At 50.9% G+C, this 25,481-nt stretch overlaps 1 protein-coding gene across 6 annotated transcripts; it reads right to left on the bottom strand.

The window, feature by feature from the left end:
- Positions 1 to 3,499: 3,499 nt before the first annotated feature.
- Positions 3,500 to 25,034, bottom strand: ETV7 (ETS variant transcription factor 7). 6 transcript variants are annotated; one of them, XM_030796112.1, is made up of 8 exons: positions 24,190 to 25,034; positions 22,225 to 22,360; positions 12,584 to 12,748; positions 10,190 to 10,315; positions 8,063 to 8,293; positions 6,219 to 6,361; positions 4,180 to 4,280; positions 3,500 to 4,066 (listed from the first exon to the last, which is right to left on the bottom strand). In XM_030796112.1, exons 1-8 carry the CDS (start codon positions 24,193 to 24,195, stop codon positions 3,949 to 3,951), a joined length of 1,026 nt encoding a protein of 341 aa, XP_030651972.1. In that variant the 5' UTR covers positions 24,196 to 25,034; the 3' UTR covers positions 3,500 to 3,948. The 6 variants fall into 6 exon arrangements, with proteins under 6 accessions (XP_030651972.1, XP_030651974.1, XP_030651976.1 ...); XM_030796113.1 differs by having other exon boundaries at positions 3,978 to 3,988; positions 4,176 to 4,280; positions 24,190 to 24,317; XM_030796114.1 differs by lacking the exon at positions 12,584 to 12,748 and having other exon boundaries at positions 24,190 to 24,453.
- Positions 25,035 to 25,481: the final 447 nt, after the last annotated feature.

Here is a 25,481-nt window from a genome sequence, read left to right on the forward strand (position 1 = left end):
CAAGTCACCGCTGCAGTTCCCACCTGGGTCTGAGTGGGGGACAGGCTTGGTGCCTGTGTATTTCCCAATTACCTGGTTCCATGTGGGGGCTTCATGGACAGGAGTGGTGCTTTTCCAGGCCTCTTTTCCACATGCCAGCTACAGGCCCAGGTTTCCAAGTTTCTGGAGCCCCCTTTCCAGCCTGGCAAGCATGGCGTGCTCTAGGGGAAGGACATCAAGCCTACAGGCAGCAGAACCTGTCTAGGTATGTTCTCTACCCCTGGAGGCCCCTGGTTGTTTATCTCTTTGGGTGAGAGTCGGCTTAGGACCTCAGCATTCTTGTAGGACTTCAGAACTGTACAGACAGGGGCCCAGGAGGGAGCAGGGGCTGGGACTGGCAGGTAACCAGTGTAGTGGGGGTTGTAGGGTTCAGTTTGGTCTTGCAGGGAATTCAGGGAGGCCTGGATTTGCTGAATCTCTAGATGAGGTTGGGCTTGGATATGGAAACAGCATGGAGCCGGGGCCCTTCTGCACGCTGGAGTCTGAGTAGTTGCACCCTGGTGCATCCATAGGTGTTCCCCACCTGGAGCACAGCTGTGGATAGAAGCCAGGAGAGCTGTGGAGGGAAGAGGAGGAGGAGGAGTGAGTCTCAGGGCAGCCCGAGCAGCCAGGCAGGGCCTCTGCAAGTGAGATGCAGATCCAGCCTGTTGGTCACTTAGCAGCTGCTTGGCCGGCTGCAGATCACCTGACCTCTGTTCACCAGTAAATGGGGGTTGCAGTAGCACTTACCTTCTGGGACTCCTGCAGCTTGAAGGGGCAGCAAACACCACGTGCTGAGAAAGCACCGAACTCAGACAAGCTTCTCCAAGAGCACCACAGCAGATTAACATCCAGCCTGTACAGGACACCATCAAATCTCCCCATCCCTCATTCCAATGGAAGAGAAGGGTCTCTGTCCTAGGGGAGCAAGCACAGGCCTATCTATGCAGTGGGCACACGGCCCAGGTGGGGGAAAGGCCCTTGGATACGGGCTGGTTTCACCAACCATCTGTGGGTTGGGTTTGGCCTGGACCCCTGTACCCCAGGAGGCCGGCAGTCCCCTGCATGGGACAGGACTGGCAGGTGGGTGGGAGGGCTGAGCTTTAAGGGAAGCCATTATTTGGCCTCATGGGAAGTGGTGCAGGTGGTTGTTGGTGGCTCAGTTCTGCAGGACCTGGGTGATCACCCAAGGAGTGAAAATTGCCTTTTTATGAGAAATTGCCAAAATTGATGCAAGCTCGTCAGTTGAAAAGGTGAGTAATTCTGATAGTTGGCTTCACCTGCCCCTTCCCCACAAGTAACTGGTGTTCAGAGGGGGATTTGCTTCCTTCCCAGCCTTTCCCCTTTGCATGTAGCTGTGTGCATGTACTTTTGTGTGTACACACACACATGTTCCCTGGAGGGGTTACTTTTATTTTTTTATTTGGGGAGATAACTAGTGAGGCAGCCTGACGCTTGCTGATCTTGTCTTTTAAGTGTGGAGTCCACTATGGAGTGGGCATCGGGTACTTCCTAGCTGGCCTCTTCCAGCTGCTTGGCTGTCCCAGTTTCTGCCCTTCACAGACATGCTGGCCACTTGGTGTGACATTCAGTGAGAGGGAAAGGATAAATGACCATGTGTGTACTGCTCTGCTAAAGTCCACATCACATGACTCAGATGACAAACATTTTTTTCACCTAACATTTGGGCCCTGAGAAATGACGTTTATGTTTTACTTTTCATTTATAACAGAGAAGAAATACTACCAGGCTTTCTTTTCCATTATCCCCAACTCCCACTTTACCCCCTCAAGTTTACTTACCTCAGAGAGAGGAGCTTGCCTGGTTAATGAGAGCCCGAAATTATTTGAGCCAAGTCACTGTGTAAAGGTCAGACTGCTTCTGTCTCCTTGTGCACCCGCTTCATCTTGGACCCAACCACAAGGAAATGAGGTGGCTTCAGGAGCAAGGAAGCTGGGCTGGGCCATGCGATCTTGGGCAAGTCACTTCTCTCTGGCCGCAGTTCCCTTCTCTGTAAAATGAGGGCCTGGATAAATTGATTTCGACAGTCCCTCCCGGGCCAGGTATGCAGCTCTGGGTTGAGGAGGTGATAAGAGAGGCCGTGGTGCACGGGCTCATCCCAGAGCAAAGTCAAGGAGCTGGAACAGTCTCAGAGGGAAAGTGAAAGGGGCAAAGCACTTTCCCATCAATCCTTTTTCCAAAGCCACCTGCCTGCCCCCCCGCCGGTGAGTACCATCGAGGGTCCCAGATAGGACTAAGCCTGCAGTTTCCCTGCTCATGGGCTATCACAGTTTTGAGCCCCAAAGTCCAAGAGTCCTTATCAAGGACTTCTCTGCAGTGACTCAAGGCCAGTGCAGGTGCCAGCAGAGACAGGGGGATTTCCTGACCGGCTAGGGGCAAGAGGCTGACGTAGTTCCTCCTTCTGAGAAAGAAGACATGAATCCGAGGAGTTCTATTCTGGTTAAATGAAAATACTCCCTTCTCCTCCTACCCGAGCTTTACCTAAGGGCTTGCAAGGGCCCTCAGGAGGCCCCAGTCAGCACTTGGGGCTACGGCACAGAGGGAGAAGCTGACCCATTGGACCAAGGTGTTTTCATGCTTCAGAGCAGCTTCTGGTCTGCAAAGCCTTCTCAGCTAACACAGGCTAAACACACCCCACAGAGCAGGCAAACATTAAGCATTTCCCAAGTATTGCCTTATGGAAGCTTTCTGACAACCCCGGAGGTCAGGTCAGGAGAAGGAGCCCCATTTTACAGATGAGAAACCTGAGGCCCCGGAGAGGCGGAACACCTTGCCCAAAGCCCCACAGCAGACACAGGGACAGGAGCATAGGAAGCCACAGGTGTGGGGGTGGGGGGGCAGTCTTCACTGGGTCGTAGTCACTGAAAACTGAGGATGAGGGGGCTGGGCCAAGTGAAATGGACTATTCCGTGAAGATGCCAAGAGCAGAGAGGTGGGGCTGGGGCCTGGCTAAGAAGCACCCACATACAGTCAGAGGTGCTGAAAGAAAACAGGTCGAAGCCCTGGGTTCTGGAGAGGTGGGCCAGCTCCGCAAGCCTCTCCCTCAGTGTCCTCATCTTCACGCCAGACTGCCGAGTGAATTAAATAAGATATCCATAAGGCCCTTAGCACAAGACCTGGCACATAGCAAACACTTAAGAAACATCGGCTGGACGCAGTGGCTCACGCCTGTAATCCCAGCACTTTGGGAGGTTGAGGCAAGAGGATCACCTGAGGTCGCAAGTTCGAGACCAGCCTGGCCAACAGGGTGAAACCCTGTGTCTCTACTAAAACTACAAACATTAGCCAGGCGTGCTGGTGGGCAGCTGTAATCCCAGCTAGTCGGGAGGCTGAGGCACGAGAATCTCTTGAACCCAGGAGGCGGAAGTTGCAGTGAGCCAAGATCGTGCCACTGCACTCCAGCCTGGGTGACAGCACAAGACTGTCTCAAAAAAAAAAAAGAAAAAAGAAAGAAACATCGGCTACCGTTGTTTTTATTATTACTGAGGCTGTCAGTGCCACCTGGAAGCACTAACACTTTTTCCATTTCCTGCCTCAGCCCCTTTCACAGGTGAGGAAATCTGAGGCTCGGTGATGGACCTCATATCCCATTCATCTGGTAAATTCCATTCACAGGGCTGGGGCTGGGTGCTCTGTCGGTGCCTTGCTTCCTCTCCCAGGGGTGCAGCAGGGGAGAGTCCACTCCCCTGTACCCCATTTAGCCCCAGGATTGCCCTGCCCAAAAGATGACACTCCTGCCCCCAGTGTCCTGGATGGGAGGCCTCCCAGCCTTCCCAAGCAATGGCTGTAGTCCTGTGGGTACAGAGTCTGGCTGGGGCTCCTGCTGCTCTGCTGGAAGAAGGAGGCTGCCTTCATGGGAGACTCGGTCCCTGCCCCATCGGTACCGGGTGCCTGGAGTCCACCTGCCCCTCACGGAGAGATTTCTGGCCTCTTGTCCTTGAACTCCATTCTGTCCTGCTCCTGGCTCTCCAGCGGCTCCAAGTGGCTGTCCTTGTCCTGGACCATCTTTCCCGGAGTCTTTAGAAATCTAGAATTCAGGTCCCAACTGCAAATCAGCTCCTGCCCCAGCTGCAGGGAGATTCCAGCCCACCCAACCCCAGTTCAGCTTCCCCCTTTCACCACATCCCCTAGGCTACTCACCTGAACAGGAGTTTCTGCCCCGGTTCCTTCTTAATGATATTAAGCTTATAATAGTGGCGCAGGGCACGAGACATCTTCTCGTAGGTCATGTTCACCCGGTTCTGGAAAGCAAAGCAGCCCCACATCAGCCCCAGTCTCCATGTCCCGCTCCTTCCGGGCCTCACCTTCCACACCTGGAAGGGAGCAGGGTGGAGTGGACAGCTTCTTAAGCCTCTCATTCCAGGGATCCGTGAGGGTTTATGAGTGCTCACTTGAGTTTGGAAGGAAAAAGGCAGGGGAAGGTTGGGGAAGAAATGATGGGGCTGGGCAGGGTGGCTCACACCTGTAATCCCAACACTTTGGGAGTTCTAGGTGGGCAGAACGCTTGAGGTCAGGAGTTTGAGACCAGCCTGGCCAACATGGTGAAACCCTGTCTCTACTAAAAATACAAAAATTAGCCAGGCGTGGTGGTGCGTGCCTGTAGTTCCAACTACTCAGGAGGCTGAGGCAGGAGAATCCCTTGAACCCAGGAGGCAGAGGTTGCAGTGAGCCCGAGGTCATGTCACTAGACTACAGCCTGGGAGACAGAGTGAGACTCCGTCACAAAAAGAAAGGAAGGAAGGAAGAAGGAAGAAGGAAGGAAATGATGGGAAGGTTCTCCTGCCTACTTGGCTGAGAACATAGTGTGGGAGTGAACTGCATGTTACTTTTAAAGAGCAAATGTCACAACGGTAATGAATAAATATATATATATATTTGTGGGAAATGCAATCAGAGAGACAGCATGGTGGGGTGGCATGGATGGCCTTGCCAGGCCATACCCTGGGTGACTTTGGCCAAGCCATTTCCCTCTCGGGGGGAGGCAGTGTGAGGTAGGGCCAAAGAGCCTGGGGTTTGGCATCAATTCAAGCCCCAGCTCCACCGCTTGGCAGCTATGTCACCTTGGACAAGTTTCTGGACCTCTCTGAGTCTGCTTCCCCAGCTACATAATGGGAAGGAGAACACCCATCGCATAGGTCAAGGATTAAATTATTAATAGCTGATCCATGAAAGAAATTAGCACACTGTATGGCATGTAGTATGTGCTGCTCTCTGGGCCTGTTTTCCTCCGTTCTATATGAGGATTAGACCAGTAAGTCCTCCCGAACTTTAGTCATCTGCATCTTTCCGGCCACCAGCACTGCTAAGAGCAATATAATATAGTGCAGCACACGGCCTGGGTTCAAGTCCCTGCTCTGCCTCTTACATAGCAGCGGGTGGGTAAACTTGGGGCAAGTTGTTAGCCCTCAATGAGCCTCAGTCTCCACATCCAATAACACCTACTTCACGAGGTTGGTATGAGGATTAAATGAATTAGTACGAGTGGAGCCCTCAGGGCAGTGCCTGGCAATCAGGCACTATTACCTCTTAGAAAAGGCTATAAATCGATGATTATCATGATCGTTAATAGTTTTCTTTAAAAGATTTTTTTTACTTAAAGAAACCTATTTATTTTAAAAGGCTACATTCCTTATATCACTGCTGTAAGTCATGAGATGGTCATGGTAGCTACATTTTGTAATCCTAATTCAAAAATAAATAATTATGAGGATGTTAAACCACCGAAGATCATCTTGCAGGCACCCATTTGGGTGTAGGCATTTCCTCATCATGGGAATGCTGGCCTCAGTCATCCCCAGGCCTTTCCAGCCCTGACATCAGATGCTCCTGTTGGGCCTGAGACCTGGGTTTCTGTCCAGCTCCCCGCAGGAAAGCAGCTTCCTCATCTGGCCTAACTGTGCAGTTCATGTAAACGTGCTTCTAAAGGCTAAAATGCTAAGCAAAGGTAAGATTAAGCAATGAGAAGACACAATTGTTCAGTTTCAGAGACAATCCCCATCCATAAGAGGTAACTGCCTGTCCCTCAATAGCTCCCCAAATAAAATTATCCTGACACTTCTGGGGTTGCTGGTGAAGGCCCCATCAGCTGAGGATTGTCCAATAGTGCTAGGGGACCACTCTGACCCCCAACTCTGTCCCATTCTGGTTATGTTGAGACCATTCTGCTGGCCAAGGCTCACCTTGTGATTACCCCAGAGTCTGGCAAGCCCATTTGGATCCACAACTCGGAAGATCTTGGCGTCCTTGTCTTCCCACTTGATGTAGGACTCATACCGGGTGTCAAGGAGCAGCTGATACACGTAATCCCACAGCAGCCGGCAGTCTGCAATTTAGCACAGGGAGTGCAGGCAGCACAGCTTTACTGGAGCTGTGAGGACAGGTGTTAGAAGGGCACTCTTGGAAGCCTCCCGGCCAGGGCCCTGGGAGCACCAGCAGGAAGGTGAAAATGATGATATCAACAGAAACAGCCACTAACGGGGCTCCTCACGCATTGTCTCAGGCAGTCTTCATGAGTCTGGGAAGTGGTCACCTTTATCCCCAGGAACAGGTGAGGAAATGGGCTCAGAGGTGCAGAGGTGTCTAAAGTTGCCAAGCCCCTCAGCGGCAGGTGGAGCCGGAGTCTGACCGGCTCTGCGCGGCATCAGAGCCATGTGAGGGCAGGCGGTGGGCCCACAGGCTGAGGGGCTGGACCCCTGACCCCAGGTCCCTCTCTGCCCCTGGCCCTAGACTTCTATTAATTGTAACATCCACCCCTTCAAGCTCCCTGATGGTGAGGCTCAGGAAAACCAAGCATGCCATTGGGAGGGCAGGTGGGCATCCGGGAGCAACTGTATCATCTGAAATCCCAGGACCAGGGCCTGTCGGCTGGGTCGCTGCAGGCAAGTTACACAACCTTCTCTGAGCCAGTTTCCTTGTATGCGGTGGTGAGAGAATTAGGTAACATAATAGACCACAAAACCCTCAGCACAGTGCCTGGTGTGCTGTAAGTGCACGAAGTGAACTCCTGAGGTCAGGAGTTCGAGACCAGCCCGTGGCCAACATGGTGAAACCCTGTCTGTACTAATAAAACAAAAATCAGCCAGGTGTGGTGGCGGGCGCCTGTAATCCCAGCTACCCGGGAGGCTGAGGCAGGAGAATCGCTTGAACCCGGGAGGCAGAGGATGCAGTGAGTTGAGATCACGCCACAACACTCCAGCCTGGGCAAAAGAGCCAGGCTTCCATCTCAAAGAAAAAAAAGAAAGAAAAGAAAAGAAAAACTTCCTATCAGGTACTATGCTGAGTACCTTGGTGACAGGATTATTCCTACACCAAACCTCAGTGGCACGCAATTTACCCATGTAACAGACCTGCACATGTACCCCCTGAACCTAAAATAAAAGTTGAAAAAAAAAAAGAATAAATGCAGTGTCACTATTATGACTAGAAAAACACCCTTCAGCTTATCTGTCAGTCTGTCTGGTTGTCTGCCTGTTAATCCTTTAACAACGAATGCAGAGTGGAAGTGTATCATTTGGTTAGCGCTCAGGCTCTGGAGCCAGACTGCCTGGGTTCACATCCCAACTCTACCAGTGCTGTGTGATCTTGGAGAAGTTACTTAACCTTTCTGTGCCTCAATTTCCATATCTGTGAAATGGGGCTAATAATAGTATCAAACTCAAAAAGACATTGTAGAATTAAATAAGGGCCTGGGAACCACGCCTGGCACATAATGAATGCTCAATTATTTTAAAACCGATAAAGTTTTAAAAGGCAGGTGTGGCACTCCATGCTAATGTGAGTGTCAGAATATGACTGGGTAAATTGTCCCTGTGTGGGAGACAGGGTGAGGCTTGGTGATCCCAGGTATCACAACCCGCTGTAACCAGATTGTGTCCAGCACACAGGACAGTCAACGCTACCCCGCAATCCCCCAACCACAGACCTCCCAACACCAGGTCAAAATAGCCCTGTCCTCATCACTTGTGACTCTGAGACTCAGACTCAGTGCTCCTTCCAATGGCCAGAGGAACAGCCTCCCACTCACCAGCGATCCTGCCGTCAATGGGGGCCTGCGGCATCGCAGGGAAGGAACAGACCCCCTGGGTCCTGCAGCCGAGCTCTGCACAGTGACATAAGTTGAGGGACTCCTCCTTGTCAGGGGTCCACCTTGCCAGGCCAGGGTCATCCAGGTGGCCAAAGGAGCTGATAAGTCCTGGGTCTGGTGGCTGCAGCAGGTGGCCCCTTCGGGTGTCCATCTGAGAGGGCCCAGTCACCTCTGCAAGCAGATGAGCACCACTGGTAGCAGGCAGTGGGCCCCAACCCTTCCCAACTCAATCCCTCAATGGTGAGCCTGGGAGGGAGCCCTGTGGGGCAGCACTCCTGATGCTCTTCATCCAGCCCCTGGTTAGAAGGTAAGGGAGGCAGTGGGGGGCAGTGGGTGAGGGCCAGACAGCCTAGGTGCTAACCCCAGCTCCCACACAAGCAACAACCTGTCAAGCCTATTCCCTCAACTATGAAACTGGCTGCAAAGCCAAGCAGTGACAGAACCAGGTCTAGAACCCAGAGGCCTGTATCCCACCTCCTCTCCATTTTCCCAGCAAGTATTTATTGAGAGCCTTCTATGAACCAGGCATTGTTCTAAGAATCTTGAGCATATATTGCTGAGCTCCCAAAAGCCTCTGCCCTCAGGGAGCTTATATGCTAGTTGAGAGCAGGGGAGATGGATGATTAAAATAAAAAGGAAACAGAAACAGTATACAATATGGGGAGAAAAAAATAAATCATCCTAAGGCAGATAGGGAAATCTGGGAAAGGAGCAGGGGTTGCCACTTTAGAGATGCTGCTCAGGCCTCCCTGACATTAGCATTTGAACAGACCTGAAGGAGGTAGAGGAGTGAGCTCTGTGGGTATCTAGAGCAGAGAGGGGATGCCAGGCAGAGGGAACAGTAAGTGCAAAGGCCCTGGGGCAGGAGCGTCTCAGACTTGTCCAATGAACAAGAAGGCCCATGTGGCTGGAGCAGCAGGAGCAAGGGGGAGAAGGCTGGGAGGGGAAGGCAAGGGCAGGAGTCAGCGGAAGAACTCCACTTGGACTCCGAGGAGAAGGGAGCCGCTGGAAGATGCTGGGCAGACAAGTGACGTGACCTGACTTCTGAATCTCTCTGCGCTGTGGAGAACAGATCATAAGAGGTCAAAAGCAGAAGCAAGGAGACCAGTGAGGATGTTCTCCAGAGGCAATGGGGGCTGGAACGGGGCAGCAGAGGAGTGAGAAGAGGTTGGATTCCAGATAGATTTGAAGGTAAGGCTGACAGGATTTGTGGACAGTTGGGATGAGTCGGGTGGGGGTAGAAATCTAAGATGACATCTGAGCAGTTGGAAGGGTGGAGGCGGGGTTTGCAGGTCTGGGGAAGATTGAAAAGGGCAAGATATTAGGCATTTGGTTTAGGGGCTGTGGGGGTTGAGAGACCTACTAGACGCCCCAGTGGAGGGGTGGGGCAGGCAGTGTGGGTGCACATATCTGGAATTTGGAGAGGTTGATGCATATATATATTGGAATCATTCGCATCACATGGTGTTTAAGACCCAGGATCAGATGAGATGGCCCAGCATCTTGAGTGCAGATAGAGAAGCCGAGAGGCCCTCTGATCCTGGGGTATCCCAACATCTAGAAGCAGGGGAAAAGAGTAGAAACCAGAAGAGGAGGTCAAGGAGACACCAGTGGGGTAGAGGAGAACAGGTGAGTGGGGTGTCCTGGAAGCCAAGGGAAGAAAGAGTTTTGGGGGAAGGAAGGAGAGGTGACCCCCAGGGTCAAAGTCTGCGAGAGGACACAGTAAATCAGGACTGAGAGTGGCCATGGAATGGACATCCTTATTTTCAGGTTTCTGGAGACCTTGACAAGAGTGGTTTCCATGGAGGGCTCCAGAGAGGAAATTGAGACATGATACAAACAACTCTTTGCTGGAGAGAGCAGAGAATGGGGAAGTGGGAGGCAGGGAGGGTGCAGCACGGAGGGAGGGCTGCCAGAAGCGCCCCAGAGCAGGAGGTGGGGGCGGGGCGGGAGGGGAGCTTGCCCACACTGGCCACCTCTTTCCTTGCTTCGCCTTGAGGATGTCCTGCCCTCCCAGTGAGGCTGATTTGAGGGAGGGACTCAGAGCACCACAAAGAGCTTCCTCACCTTCCGGGGGGACAGGAGAGTGCTGGGTGAGCGTCTTCAGCCTGAAGGCCCCTCCAAAAAAGGGCCCACACACCAGGGCTCGCCGCTGGGTCTTGATATACTGGAGTAGCTCATACAGGACGTCACCTGGAGGTGGGTGGGAGGGAGGGCAGGCTGCTGAACAGGCCACGTGGGGAGGGCCAGCCTCGTCCGCCTGCAGCCACCTGCCTCAGGGTGAGGGCTGGCATGTCCTGTCACAGCTTCATGCTGATGGCAAAGGGGGTCCTGCTGCAGCTAACAGGAGGCTGGGCTGGCGATGGGCAGGGACGCTGCTGCTCCCGTGGTGGATGAATTTTAGAAAGACATCCTTTCCTGCTGGTAGACGCAGCCGCCTCCAGGGCATGCAGCTTGCAAGGTCAGGCTGCTTCTCAACCCTCACACACACCCTTGGCTGAGGGCTTGTGCACAGTGCATAAACTGTACAACTGTACCTCACGTTCCTGGGAGCAGAGACAGTTCTAAGGCTCACGGGATTCCAAGCTTTATTAAAAGTCTGCCCCTGCCTTCTAAGGAGCAAGGCTGTCTTAGCCTCTTCCTAAAAGGCAGAATGAGCAGCTGCTTTAATAAATGGTTGAAGAAAGGAAAAGCCAGGTGCAGTGGCTCACACCTGTAATCCCAACACTTTAGGAGGCTAAGGCAGGAGGATTGCTTGAACCCAGGAGTTTGAGACCAGCCTGGGCAACATGGATAGACCCTGTCTCTACAAAAATTTTAAAAATCAGCTGTGTATGGTGTGCATGTCTGTGGTCCCAGCTACTTGGGAGGCTGAGGCAGGAGAATCACTGGAACCCAGGAGGTTGAGGCACAAGTGAGCTGTGTTCACACCACCAAACTCTAGCCTGGGCAATAGAGTGAGACCCTGTCTTAAAAAAAAGGCCAGAATTGGGCTCTGTCCTTGGTCCCGGAAATCTCCCTTGACTCATACCTTGGGCTAAAGTGCTGATAGTAGGGCAGGAAAGAGGGGATCTGTGGGTAGAGAGCCAACCTGGGGATCCCAGGCAGCCAGAGGGATACAACGTAGACAGTGGGCACTCGAGGACCAGAAGTGCTTGTAGGAAGGTGGAGAGACGAACAAGGGTAGGAAGGGGACCAGCCCCAAGCTCACCTGCTTCCCCGCTTTGCCTCGGTACAGGACCATCAGGGCTGTGGGGAAGCTGGAAGCCTTGTCTCTCTGTCCCTGCCCTCCTCTCGCCTCCCACAATCCAAGCTCTTAGAGAGACCAAAGTTCCAGCAGCTGCTACAGGAGGCTCATGGTGGGAAGTGGGTGATAGAACTTGGGATGTCAGCTGGGAGCAGTGGCTCATGCCTGTAACCCCAGCACTTTGGGAGGCGAAGGTGGGCAAATCACCTGAGGTTGGGAGTTTGAAACCAGCCTGGCCAACATGGTGACACTCCATCTCTACCAAAAATACAAAATTAGCCGGGCGTGGTGGCGGGCGCCTGTAGTCCCAGCTACTCAGGATGCTGAGGCAGGAGAATCGCTTGAACCCGGGACGCAGAGGTTGCCGTGAGCCAGGATCGCGCCACTACACTCCAGCCTGGGCGACAGAGTGAGACTCCGTCTCAAAAAAAAAAAAAAAAAAAAAGAACTTGGAGGTGACATGAGACTGGGCTGTACGTGTTAGGTGTAAAGGGGCAAATCAGCAGATTTCAGAACGTCTCTTTGCCAAATACACTGTGGGTCTGCTTGGCCAAAAGACAGGGAACACAGAAAACATGAGCGAATTCTTAAGAAAAAGACACAAAATCAGCACAAACATAAGAGCCACCTGAAAACAAGCCAAACAAGACTCAGATGCGATTCTAGAGGTTCCTGGAAGGCCCTGCTGCTGCCACTGGCCACCCTCCCTCCCACCACCAGTCCCTCCCCACAAACTCCGTACTGCTGGAACACCGTCATCTGACATTCATTCCTTTGCCCTCAGACCTAGTTTCTGGTTAAAATCAAAAGTCATATTGGAAGTCAAGGCTTTTGCTGTTGGCAGCCATTTATACCTCAGTGAGAATGAATATTTGATCTTTCTCTAGTTGGTTTTTTGTTCAGTAGGGGTAGGGGGCGGGAGGCAACAGGATGGAAGTGAGTAGAGGAGATAAGGGGAAGAGAAAGCGAGAGAGCAGAACAGGCCCCTACAGCTCTGAAAACAAGTGGTCAAATGGACTCCCTTGCTGAAGGCCTGCTCTAGCTAGGAACCACCAGACACACACGTATGCAGAGGGGCATCTGCAGTGCTGGAAATGAGCATGATTCCCCACGAAAGACCCCTCCATCTCCCTCCCTGGGCCCCCCTGGGGTACTTGGGCCGTCCTGGCCTACCAGGGTTCCCGCTTAGAGGAAAGCCTGTGAGTTTCCCTGACCTGAGCTGGGCGCACGGTGCCGGAAGTCGTCCTTGGTGAGGATGCAGAGGGCACGTCCGTTCATCTCAAACCCGTGCTCCGCGGTGCATGGCAGAGAGTACTCCTGCTCTGCCCAGCGCAGCCAGTGCAGCACGTCCTCCCTGCTCCACAGTGCGGGCTGAATGCCTGCAATCAGCAAGGATCAGTCCCATCACTCCCCGTCAGGCCTCCTCAAAGAAGCCCACCCTGAACTCTCCATCTGAGCAGGTGCTCCCCTGTCCTGGCCCCCAACCCCCATCATCTGCTGTCGCTGCCACCTGTTTCTTTCCTTCCTAGCACCTTAACTTCTTTGTAATTACATTTTCCATTGGATAGAATTAGATGTTCGTGTTTATCATTATATATGTATCATGTATGTATTCACTTATTTATTGTTGGTACCTCCTCCCCACCTGTTTTCCAATCATTCATTCAACAAGTGTTTAACGAGAACCTACTATGTGCCAGCACTGGACTAGGTGTGATGGGGCACACGGTTATGTGTATTCAGCACCTAGAACAGTGCCTGGAACACAGTAGGTGCTCAAAAACACATGTTGAGTGATTACTTGAATGACTGAACAGTCCAATGAAAGGGGTGTTATTGGCCGGGCGCGGTGGCTCATGCCTGTAATCTCAGCACTTTGGGAGGCCAAGGCAGGGGGATCATGAGGTCAGGAGATGGAGACCATCCTGGCCAACATGGTGAAACCCCATCTCCACTAAAAATATAAAAATTAGCCGGGCATGGTGGCATGCACCTGTAATCCCAGCTACTCGGGAGACTGAGGCAGGAGAATCGCTTGAACCCGGGAAGCGGAGGTTGCAGTGAGCCAAGATCGCGCCACTGTGCTCCAGCCTGGGCGACAGAGCGAGACTCCGTCTAGAAAAAAAAAAAAAAGAAGAAGAAGGGATGTTATTGTTTCCCAAATGAGGCAATGAGGTTCCCAGAGGTTCAGTGACTAGCCCACACTCATACAGGCAGCATGAGGCAGAGCTGGGCTGTCTGGCTATTGAACTTTTCTGTTCCATTGTGCCAACTTGGAATCAGGTTTGCTCAGGGAGCAGCCCGGGGGACAAGGGAGCCTCCCACACTCACCTTCAGTGCATGTGTTTTTATTTCTGGCAGTAGCCAGACAAGTGGCTGCTTATTCTCCCCACGTTTCCACTCTGCCTGGGACTGCTACGCTCCTAATGCCAAGTTTTGGATAGTGTTCAGCAAGGCTACGTTATGACTTTATGAGCCCTCGACACATTTGCCTTTGTGGGCAAAAAATATTTAAAATAGACTGAGTGTGGTGGCTCCCACCCGTAATCCCAGCACTTTGGGAGGCCAAAGTGGGCAGATCACTTGAGCCCAGGAGTTTGAGACCAGCCTGAGCAACTTGGCAAAACCCCGTCTCTCCAAAAATACAAAAAAGAAAATTTAGCCAGGCATAGTGATGCACACCTGTGGTCCCAGCTACTTGGGAAGCTGAGGTGGGAGGATCGCTTGAGCCCGGGAGGTCACAGTGAACCATCATTGCGCCACTGCACTCCAGCCTGGGTGACAGGGTGAGACCCTGTATCAAAAAAATACGTCAATTTAAATCCTATTTTATGACTACACTGGTATAAAGACTCAGAGCTCACTGGGTTCAGTTCTACAGGTAAGAAAGTTGAGGCAGAAGAGAGAAGCAACTGTCCAAGGCCACACCTTGGCAATGATAAGGACCAGACCAGCCTCTGCTCCCTTATACTCAAAGCGACACAGGAAATGAACTTAATTTTAACATTTAAAACAAAGGAAATCTGCATCCTTCATTGTTCATTCATTCAGCCAATATCTAATGAGTACCAGCTTGTGTCAGTCACCGTGCAGGGCTAGGGACACGGCACGGAACCAGGCTGGCAGGAGGGAGGAGCCCCACCACCAATAACTCTAACGATAGTCCTCCCGAAGGCACACGGGGAACGTTCACTGTGCTGAGAAAACAGAAAGCAAGGCACTAGAGCCCAGTTTAAGAGTGAGGAAAGGTTTCCTTTACTTCTATTTTGGGACCTAAAAATGAGTAAGAGAAAAGAGTAAATGTCGGAAATTGCCGAAAAAATTATTTAAGGCAGAAAAAAGAATACATGTGAGAACTGGCCTCTGTGGTACTACCTATGACAAAGCCATGTAACTAAGATAAAACCGTCTTATGCTAAGATTGGCAAGTATCATTGGAAAAGAAGGTGGAGCCCAGGAGCAAGTAAGTGTTCACGCACACACACATGCGTGCATATGTGTGTATGTGTATTTTGTAAAGTTAATACATGACAGAGGTAGGATTTTAATTCAGAGGGAAAGGATAGTTAATCTAATATGGAAAAAAAAAAAAAAACCTGACTCTCCACCTGGAAAAAAATACATTTGGGTCCTCACCTCCCACCATTCACATTCACAAAAATCAATTGTAGGTAGATTAAAGGCCTAAAGAATAGAACAATACAAATCTTAATAGAAGTAGAATCAAAAACCAAATGCACTCAATAAGAGCAGAGGGGACCTCAACCATGACAGGAAACGCAGAGGCTGTAATAAAAACGAAATACACATTTGACTACATTAATTTTCTGTGTTTGCTGCAAAAGATACCATAAACAAAACTAAAAGAGGATAGATTTCGGGGAAATATTTGCAATGCAGATGACAGATAAAAGGTTAATGCCTACCACAGGTCAAGAGCATCTGTAAATTGATTTTTTTTAAAGACAAAAAAAATCTTCCCAGCAATCCCAGCAAAGCAGGATTTCTCAGCATCAGCACTATTGACGCTTTGGGACTGATAATTTTTTGCTGTGAAGGCCTATCCTGTGTGTTGTAGGATGTTTAGGAATACCCTGGTCACTATCCACTCAATGCCAGTCTAGTTCTAGCAACTAAAAATGTCTCCACACACGGCCAAATGTCCCCGGGGGAAAGGAGCAGCAAAACTGCTGCCAGGTGAGATCCCCTGCAGCACAGCAAATCCACCAATAAGCACGTGACAAGACATGTCACCTCAATAGTCAGGGAAATGCACCATCAGAGAAGAATAAGATATTTAACAGCAGGAGTGCAGGGAAAAGGAGGTCTTGCTGGTGAAGATAGGAATTTAGAACCTCGATGGGAGATGAGTCTGGTGATAAATGAGGTGCCGAAAGCTGACTTAGTGTAAAATGTGGAGGCCACATGATGGGCAGATTCCTGAGGGGCCAAGGGCAGGCCTCCACAGCCAGCCAGGGCTTCCACGGCTAGGGGGTCAACCGCCAATTGCATTGTACCTAACTCATATTTTTTGTGTAGTTCCCCTAGTTCACCACATTGGAGGCATCAGCCTGAAAATTCAAAAGTGTGATTCCTGGCCTGTTGTGGTGTCTGAGGCCTACAATTCCCAGCAGTTTGGGAGGCAGAGGAGGGAGGATCGTTTGAACCCAGGAGTTTGAGACCAACCTGGACAACATAGTTAGACCCTTGACTCTACAAAAAAAATTTTTTTTTAATTAGCCAGGCATGGTGGTGCATGCTTATAGTCTTAGCTACTCAGAAGGCTGAGGAGGGAGGGATTGAGCCCAAGAGTTCACGGATGCAATGAGCTATGATAGTGCCACTGTACTCCAGCCTGGGCAACAGAGTGGGACCCTGTGTCTTAGAAAAAAAAAAAGAAGAAGAAGAAGAAAAAGAAGAAGGCCGGGCATGATGGCTTACACCTGTAATCCTAGCACTTTGGGAGGCCAAGGCAGGCAGATCACAAGGTCAGGAGTTTGAGACCAGCCTGGCCAACATGGTGAAACCCCACCTCTACTAAAACTAAAAAAATTAGCCAGGCACGGTGGCACGTGCCTGTAATCCCAACTACTTGGGAGGCTGAGACAGGAGAATCGCTTGAACCCAGGAGGTGGAGGTTGCAGTGAGCTGAGATCAAGCTACCGCCCTCCAGCCTGGGTGACTGAGCGAGATTCCATCTCAAAAAAAAAAAAAAAGTAAAAACATACAACAGCAACAGAAAGCATAGATGATGTTGCCAGGCCAGCTGTAAATAATGTGACCTGAATGACAGTAACTCAGTTTCATCATCAGTAAAACCAAGGATGATGAAAAAAATTGTACTGTCCACACAGGGCTGTCACAAGGATGCTTTGAGACAATCCATTTAAAGAGCAGCGTCTGGCATGTGGCATGTGCTTTTTGACATACATGGAGCTATAGATGTCAATGAGGTAATACATGTAAAATGCGTGGCACAGGGTCCAACACCTGATGGGTATTATCTATGGCATCAATCACCCTCAAGAAGTCTCCCTGACCTAGTTGCCAGGATGAGAGTAACTGGGACTCCCCTTTCCGATGTAAGGGGACCTCACCTGCAGATCAGCCCCCGGCCTCTCCCTCTCTTGGCAATAATCCACTGCATTTTCAGTTCTTTCCCATTAACCATCTTTGTCTCTCAAGACTCCAGGCAAATGTCACCTCACTCTCCCGGCCCAGTGGCCTGCTTACTGAGGATTTCCAGCTTGGCCAGCTCCCGACTCCCAGCTCCCAAGGCAGATATGGACAGAGCCCCCTGGCTGGGGCAGCAAGAGGAGCTGCCTGTCCAGGACCCAATTGGAGGGCTCAGGTGTCTCCCTGAAGAGTCAACACCGTGTCCCCTACCTCCTCCCAGAGCAGGGCTAGATGTGGGGGCTCCCCTCCACCTCCCAGCTGCATCACCTCCACTGCCCTTATCTGTGGACATAGTGCTTCTTTACATAGTCACTGAATCCCCAACTAGAATGTAAGCTCCAGGAGGCAAAGACTTTGCCTGTCTCAGTCACTATGGTCTCTCCAGCCCCTATAGCAATGCTTGGCACATGGTAGTTGCTCAATAAAAATAAATTTTTTAAATAAGTGAGTTGAGCAAAGCAGTGTGGGGTCACCCCCAGGGCCTCCTTGCCTGCCCCTTCTCCAGCCCCTGACTCCCACCCCGACTGGACCTCTCTTCCCACAGCATCCCTTTTACTCTCTTGCTGAAGAAACTATTGTTCACAGCTATCAAGCCCATCAAGTCAAAACCCCTCTGTCCTGGTTTCAAGACCCCTCAAAGTGCCCCTCCCCAGCTGACCAAAGCTATTTCCCACCACTTCCCACCACACCCCTGCAGTTTACTGGGTCTAGTGAGCTCCAGGAGCCACAGAGACTGACCAGTCTTTAGCAATCAAATCAGAATGAACAGCTGGCTTCTCCCTACCTTTCAGGATCCCCTTGCAGGAAGAATGCAGGAGGCAGTTAAAGTGCTTGGCCAGTACCCTAAAAATGGGAGCTATCATCACCTGAGGCTAGAGGCAGTTTCTCAAAGCAAATGACAGCTGTGGGGTCTGAGGGATGCCGGTTCAAATCCCAGCTCCACCATTTTACTGGTAGGTGGCTTTGGACAAGATAATTCACCTAATGCCCAGTTTACACAACTGTAAGGCAGAGCTAACAAAAGAAGCTACTTTCCATGCCTACTGAATATATTCAATCAGATAATAAATACGGTATGCTCATCACAATACCTAGTCAAGAGTAAAAACTCAACCGATGGCCTTTATTCTGATGATCAACATCCTGATCATCAGAGCCCAGCCTGAAAACAGAGAGACTAGCTTGCTTCTCTGCCATGATGACTACGGTTTATCAATTATCATGTCCTTAGTTTATTGTGTGTCATTGTGTCTCCAGAGACCCCTTAAATCTGCCACTCCTTTGCTTGGCCCCATTGTCTTAGCTGATAATCCTTTCCTTGGTAATCACACCAAGCTTTACGATCATCGCCACACTGTGGGGGCAGGGCCAGTGCACATAGTTCACGTTGTGTACTGCACAAAGATACCATCAGAGGAGGGGAATAGGAGGATGGAGGTGAAATCCAGCCTGGACTTTGATTGCCTTCTCCCCAAAGAGGAGTCTTTCCAGTTTGCACAAAGATGCATATGGTCTAGCCCAGACCCTGCATTTAGGGAGGGGAGAGGTTCTTTATCCTCATATTAATAGTTCTTGGAATTCCCCATCTGTTTGTTTGGGTCCTCACCGCCACATTCCTTTTCATTACCAGGTGATGATGTCACTGTCAATACTCACACGTTCCAGTGAATTAGAACATTCGCTTTTAATCTCCATCCTCCCATTCCACCCCACCTCTCTGGTGTTTTACACCCACGTCCATCTAATTTCCTGCTTCTCATAGGCCATGATCTAGGGCAGCATTTCTCAAACCATTTTGACCTCAACCCACGGTAAACAAATAACATTTTGTGCCCACACACATGTATATATAAATAGCCTAAACAAAGTAGTCACGAATCTCAGCTGCCTTTACTATTTATAATGCGCTCTGATGTGTTGTTCTGTTTCAATGTTTAAAAATATTTATCTTGGTCCACTAAGTGGATTTCACTTCCTTAGTAAGTCTTGACCAGCACTTTTAAAATACATAAAATGTGGTTCTCAAACCAGCAGCATCAGCATTACCCAGGAGTTTATTAGAAATCTGCAGAATCTCAGGCCCCATCCCAGACCTACTGCTGAACCAGAATCTGCATTTCAACATGGTTCCCAGGAGATTCATGTGCACATTAAAATCTGAGAAGCCCTGGTCTGGAATACCAGGAAGCCACAATTGTTAGCGTTGATCTATTAAATGAAGTGCCCAGGAACTCTCTCACACGTGAAGGATGTGAACTTGAGCATGGGCACCCAAAATCTGTTCGAGCTTCCCAAAGGCCCATTTCTCCTGCTTTACACTTCCAGGGAGTCACAGAGAGGTGTTATCCCTCTCCTTGTGACTCTGAATGTAGGACACAGCACTCCATGTCTCTTCCCATGGCTTATTTACAGCTAGGAGCTTTGAAAGTCAATTTCAAAACACAAAGAAGTCTCATGTCCTCTGCATCCAAAGTGAGAAGTTCACAGACCTTTCCTCTGGGGAATAAGCTCCAGGGAAAAGAAGAGATGCAGGACTGAGAAATAAGAGTCCTGGGTTGGAGGCCTAGTCTGGCCATTAGCATCACAGTTGACCCTTGCCCTCCCTGAGTCTCAGTTTCTCTGCCACTGAGTGAGGCCATGGTGGTGACCATCTCTGAACTGCCTCCTCTCAAAATTCTCACAAGTTGTCCCTTGAGGGTGCATCACCTACTCCCAGACTCACTCCCCTGTGACATCAGCCCAGTTCTGAAAATGGTCCTAGAGTCTGCACTGCCAGCTGTCCCTGCCCTGCAGCTGCATTCCCCCATAGCTCCTGACTCACTCTGGCCTTGGGCAGACCCTCATGGCCATGGACCAGGGATGGGGAGGTCAGAATCCTCTTTTGTTCCCCATTTCCAAACAGGCAAGCATAGTTGTGAATCTCCGTGAATCCCACTCCTCCATCCCAGTAGACCTCCTGTCCCTTGCCACAACCCTGGACATCACAGTTGTCCTCAGAGTGGACTTTCTACTGCTTTACTACACATCTTTGTCAGGAAATTCAACACAAAAAAAGTGAGCTCTGCAGGAAAATAACTTCCGTGCTCCTCTTAGCGTCAACTCACAAGGCTAAACAAGATCTGTTTTGTTCGTTCACTTCCTGCTGAGGCAAATCAGTCCTGACTACTAAAATGGAGGCTGGAGGTAGAGGAGGGAATGGGGTGAGTGACGGGGAACAAACATCAGAGAGATGGGCAGAGATGGAAATCCAGCTTCCAGAAATTTAGGAAACTGGGCCAAGATCACCCCCAACAGGGCTGAAAAGTCGAACCCTCATTTGATGTCAGCAGTTTGCTTGTTTGGGATGCTGTTGACAGGAAAATGAGTCATTTGGCATCCCCTATCTTTTAAAACTGTCAGATATTTACTAAGGGCCAGAACTGTATTGTCTGAATATTTGCAGATGTTCCAATAAATATGAGTCATGGAATCTAAGATGACAGGTGTAGAAGATGCTGCTGGGGCCCTGCCCATAGGCCCTGCCTCTCACCTCCACACTGTGAAGGCTGCCGAATGCCCCATCCGACCTGCCTTGGGCTTTTTCTGGCTGCAGGAACCCCTTAGCCAGTGTACAGGGTAATTTTGAAATGCTGGAGAGCCAATACCCCTGGAAACAGCGTTTGTGCTGTCACGGAAGGGAAGTGAGTGGATAACCCCCTTACCCACTGGTTGGAATAACTTAGGATTCACTGTCCCCAGAGACCCGCATGGTGCTAACTGGCCCAAAAGAACACCTTTGGGATTTGCTTCTCTTCTCTGTCTTTCCTCCCCACTCCTCACCAGTGTTTTAGGGTCTGCTCCTGGGGAAATCTAACCCAAGGCAACAGAACTAGTAGCTCGGGAGTTCTAATCTAGGAGAAAATAGGCCACGATGACCTGCACCCTGAGTTATGCAATCAGAGAATAGGCTGCCTCAAGAAGGGAGGAAACGCCTGTCCCTAGAAGTGTGCAGGAAGGTCTGGTGACCATCTCAGAAGGGCCCACAGAAGTGATCCTGCATTGTTTGGAGGTCCTGGTGTTCTTGATGAAGATCGCTAGTCATTCATGCATTCATTCATTCAGTAGATATTTAGTGAGCTTCTGAGCTTAGGAAGTTTGGTCTTAGGGAAATAGGATTTCCCAGGGCTCAGAGGAGATTTGTGGGTCTTGTGCTTGAACCTCACTATTAGAAAGTGTTTCTTAGAAGTTGTGTTAAAATTTCTAACCTTGGCCGGGTGCGGTGGCCCACGCCTGTAATCCCAGCATTTTGGGAGGCCGAGGCGGGTGGATCACAAGGTCAGGAGTTCAAAACCAGCCGGGCCAATATGGTGAAATCCCATCTCTACTAAAAAATACAAAAATTAGCCAGGCGTGGTGGCGCACACCTGTAGTTCCAGCTACTCAGGAGGCTGAGGCAGGAGAATCGCTTGAACCAGGGGGGCGGAGGTTGCAGTGGGCTGAGGTCACATCACTGCACTCCAGCCTGGGGAACAGAGTGAGACTCCATCACAAAGAAAAAGCTAAAGAAAACTCAGCAAAGAAACAGCAAACAGAGGGAAGGTAAGTTAATCTTGGCACCTGGCAAAAATTAAATTTTTAATTGACAAATTATAAATAATAATTGTATATATTTATGCAATACAAAGTTATGTTATGAGATATATATAAAATTTGGGCCAGACACAGTGGCTCATGCCTGTGATCCCAGCACTTTGGGAAGCCGAGATGGGAGGATTACTTGAGCCCAGGAGTTTGAGAACAACCTGGGCAACATAGAGCGACCCTGTCTCTTATTTTAAAAAAAAAAATTTAATTTTAAGGGTCAGGTATAGTGGTTCAGACCCATAATCCCAGCACTTTGAGAGGCAGAGGCAAGAGGATAGCTTGAGCCCAAGAGTTCAAGACCAACCTGGGCAACATACTGAGATTCCCATTTCTACTAAAAATTTTAAGATTAGCCAGTAGTGCCTGTAGTCCCAGCTATTGGGGAGGCTGAGGTGGGAGGATTACTTGAGCCCAGGAGCTCAAAGTTGAAGGTGCAATGAGCTGTGATTACACCACTGCACTCTAGCTTAAGTAAGCAACAGAGCAAGACCCTGGATCTAAAACAAAATAAAAATTTACTTTTAAAAACTCAGCTTTTCTCCTCCCCTCTACTTACGGAGTCTTCCCGGCAGCTTGCAGATCCCCCCTTCACCCAGCAGGTTAATTTGAGCTTCACATCTGGCTTGTGCTTGGGTGCCTAGTGGAGGCATGGCTGCCACAGGGCTTATAGGAGAAATAGCCAATTCTGCTTCCTAGAGAGAGAAAAACCAGGACAGTCAAAGAAGAGCATCTTGGTGAAGGCTCAGCCATCTTTAAACGTCTTAAGAATTTTTTTGGAAGGGAAAGAGTGTTTATCGCTGCCAGTGGACTGCAGCAACCTTAAAGGTATGAACCATGTATATCTTCAACTCAGTACCATCAACATTTTGTACCCAGTGGACACAATAAATGACATCCTTCCAATTCACGCTTTCCATGCACGTGCCTAACTCCAAGAGGGATCCCCTGCCGAGACTTGCATGATTGAAATCTGAGAGCCCAGGAATACTCACTGGATCCTTGGTGAGGACAACACAGGAAACCTGAGGGGCCGGGATCAAAAGACCTTAAATCAGAAATAAACAAACAGGCCAGGTGCGGTGGCTCACACCTATAATCTCAACACTTTGGGAGTCTGGGGTGGGTGGATTACTTGAGGTCAGGAGTTTGAGACCAGCCTGACCAACATGGTGAAACACTGTCTCTACGAAAAATAAAAAAATTAGCCGTGCATGGTGACGGGCGCCTGTAATCCCAGCTACTCAGGAGGCTGAGGCAGGAGAATCACTTGAACCCGGGAAGCGGAAGCTGGAGTGAGCCAAGATCGCGCCACTGCAATCCAGCCTGGGCAAGAGAGCAAGACTCCGTCTCAGAACAAACAAACACTATTTTCAAAAGAGAAAAAGAAAGGATAAGGATAAATTTCTGAATCCTAAGGTCTCACCACGGGAAGCCTGTATCTTTACAATTCAACAATCAGCATATGGCCCCCAGAGATGACGGGGTTCATCCATCCAGATGAGAAAATGAAGAAAGTGGCAGGATTTTGTAGGAATAGGAAGCTCCTTGGGGCTCATGCCCAGCCACAGGCTGCCACAGCACGGAAAGGAAAAGTGAAACCAGCTCCATCCAGTCATTTTTCACTCTAGGATTGTCAAAAGCTTTACATTCATCTCTTGGGATCCGAGGAGAGCTATCTGCCGAGAGAGAATTTGGATCGGATCCAGCAAAGCAAACTCCAGAAGCCTTGGCTGCTGCGAAAGGGGATTCAACACCTTTTGGGGTCGTTCTCACTTCGTTTCCAGCCGGCCCCCCTTTGGTGCTGTTTCCCGAGTAATCAGACCTCAGGGGTTGCCTCCTGGTGGGGAAAGGGAAGCTTGCCTTGCTGGAGAAGGGGCTCAAGGCACAGGACTTGTCTGCTCCTCTATCCTCATCCAAGTAAGAGGAGCCGGGAATTCCGAGGCTGTAACCGCCTGGGAAACGCCAGCCACGGAGCCGCTGAGGATCAGACTCCTGGGTTTCAGCGTGGAGGCTGGGGAAGGGTCTAATAAATGGGTATGGGTCTTGGCGAGAGGGGAGTGGAGAAAGGCCTTGGAGTGGGACGGGGCCGCAGCTCTGGGGACAGTCCCGAGGCTCCCAGGAAACCGGCGAGTGGGCAGGGGCTGCCAAAGAGGGGCTCCCTGCGAGAATGCGTCCACCAGCTGTGAGGACCCGGCTGGCGCACGAACCTCCAAAGACCTCACATCTGGTTGGTGTAGAGGCGACCGGTGGCAAGGGGGCTGCGGAAAGGGCCCGCAGGGGCTGTGCGTGATGCCTTCAGAGCTGCGTGACACCGAGAGAGTCAGGGGCGGTGACCCGCGTCTGGAGGTGGAAGGGGAGGTGAGTGAGGGATGGGTGTGAGGTTTAGGAATGTGTTGGAAGGAGAGATTCCCGCCAGGTAAAAGGTCTGATAAAATAGGTTTGGAAATCTAGGTGGTGAGGAAAGGATGAGGGAGCAGGTGGCTCTGCGTGCGCGCTGCGTGTTCAGCCGCCAGGCTCTTACCTGCATGACAGGTGGAGGTGAGGAAGCTCCCGGCTCTCTGTCGTGAGCGCGCCCCTGGCTGTGGCTGCTGGGGCCCTGGGCCCGCGCTCCCGAGTCCTCCTCCCCCAAACCCCTGACCCGGCTCGGAGAACTGGAAGGTCGCGTGGGAGGAAATCTCTTTCGAGAAGCGCCAAGGCGTGTGCGCCCGGGTCCTCCGCAGGCGGGCAGGCGCGCGAGGCGCTCCGGTAATCGCTATCTTCCGGGAAACGAAAACGAAAGAGAGGGATGCGGTTCCACTTGCGCCGCCGCGGGCTAGGGGCAGGGCAGGGGCCGACCCCGTGGGAGCGCAGCCCCGGGGCGCTGCCCGCTCGCCAGCCTGGGAGGCGTGGGTCCTGCACACAGTCTCCCGCCGGCGGACAGTCCCTCTGGCGACCTGGCCCGGGCTCCCACTGGGGCAGAGGCGGGATTCTGCAGGATCTGAGGATCTAAGGGGACCCCTAGTCCTGAACTCCGAACCAACTGCGTCTCTCACGGTCCCGAGCCCAGGACCAGGACCCTGTGAGTCTCCGCACATGGGATAGGAAGGGGCTGCGCTTGGTGCCTCTCCCTTTAGGGGTGAGTGACATTCCCGGCCCCGATACTGTCCCGGCCTGCCGTTTGGCCCCGCGGAGGCCCCACAGGTCCGGAGCCGTAGCGCCACCATCAGAGCGGCTGTGCTCTCCTGAGCAGGGCCAGACTACTTGGAGATCCCAACTGATACCTTTTCCTGGGCCTCTGGGTGCTCCAGGGTTGGTGCCTGCCCACCCATCACCCTTTCCATCTGTCTCAGCTCCCCCTGTCTCAAGAGAGGTTGTGTGCATAAAAACAAACCAGCAGACACCGAAGAAAAGGAAAGAAAAGCATTAACAACCTTCTGCTGAAAATCGGAGGGTGTAGACGCTGTTACAAAGTAGGTTTAGCACTGGTATATCATCACAAGCTCTGGGCCAGCAAGAAGAAACCAGTAAGAACAAGGCCAGAAACCCAGTAGGAAAAAAAAATGAGCAAAGGATATGAATAAACAGTCCACAAAAAAGGAAATGCCAAATGGCTCCTGAATATACAAAAAGATGCCCAGGGTGCAGTGGATCGTGCCTGTAATCCCAGCACTTTGGGAGGCCAAGGGGGGAGGATCGCTTGAGCCCAGGAGTTGGACACCAGTCTGGACAACATGGTGAGATCCTGTCTTTACTGAAAATTAAAAAAAATTATGCGGGCATGGTGGGGCTACACCTGTAGCCCCAGCTATTCAGGAGGCTGAGGTTGGAAGATCG

Source organism: Nomascus leucogenys, chromosome 17 (genome assembly GCF_006542625.1).
Source record: "Nomascus leucogenys isolate Asia chromosome 17, Asia_NLE_v1, whole genome shotgun sequence".
Lineage (NCBI taxonomy): Eukaryota > Metazoa > Chordata > Mammalia > Primates > Hylobatidae > Nomascus > Nomascus leucogenys.

Excerpts from the sequence above, each read along its gene's own strand:
- ETV7 (XM_030796112.1), bottom strand. Across the intron at positions 12,749-22,224 it reads CAAGCTGCCGGGAAGACTCC|GCATTCAGCCCGCACTGTGG; the intron begins GTAAGTAGAGGG and ends TGCTGATTGCAG. Across the intron at positions 10,316-12,583 it reads GCACCGTGCGCCCAGCTCAG|GTGACGTCCTGTATGAGCTA; the intron begins GTCAGGGAAACT and ends ACCCACCTCCAG.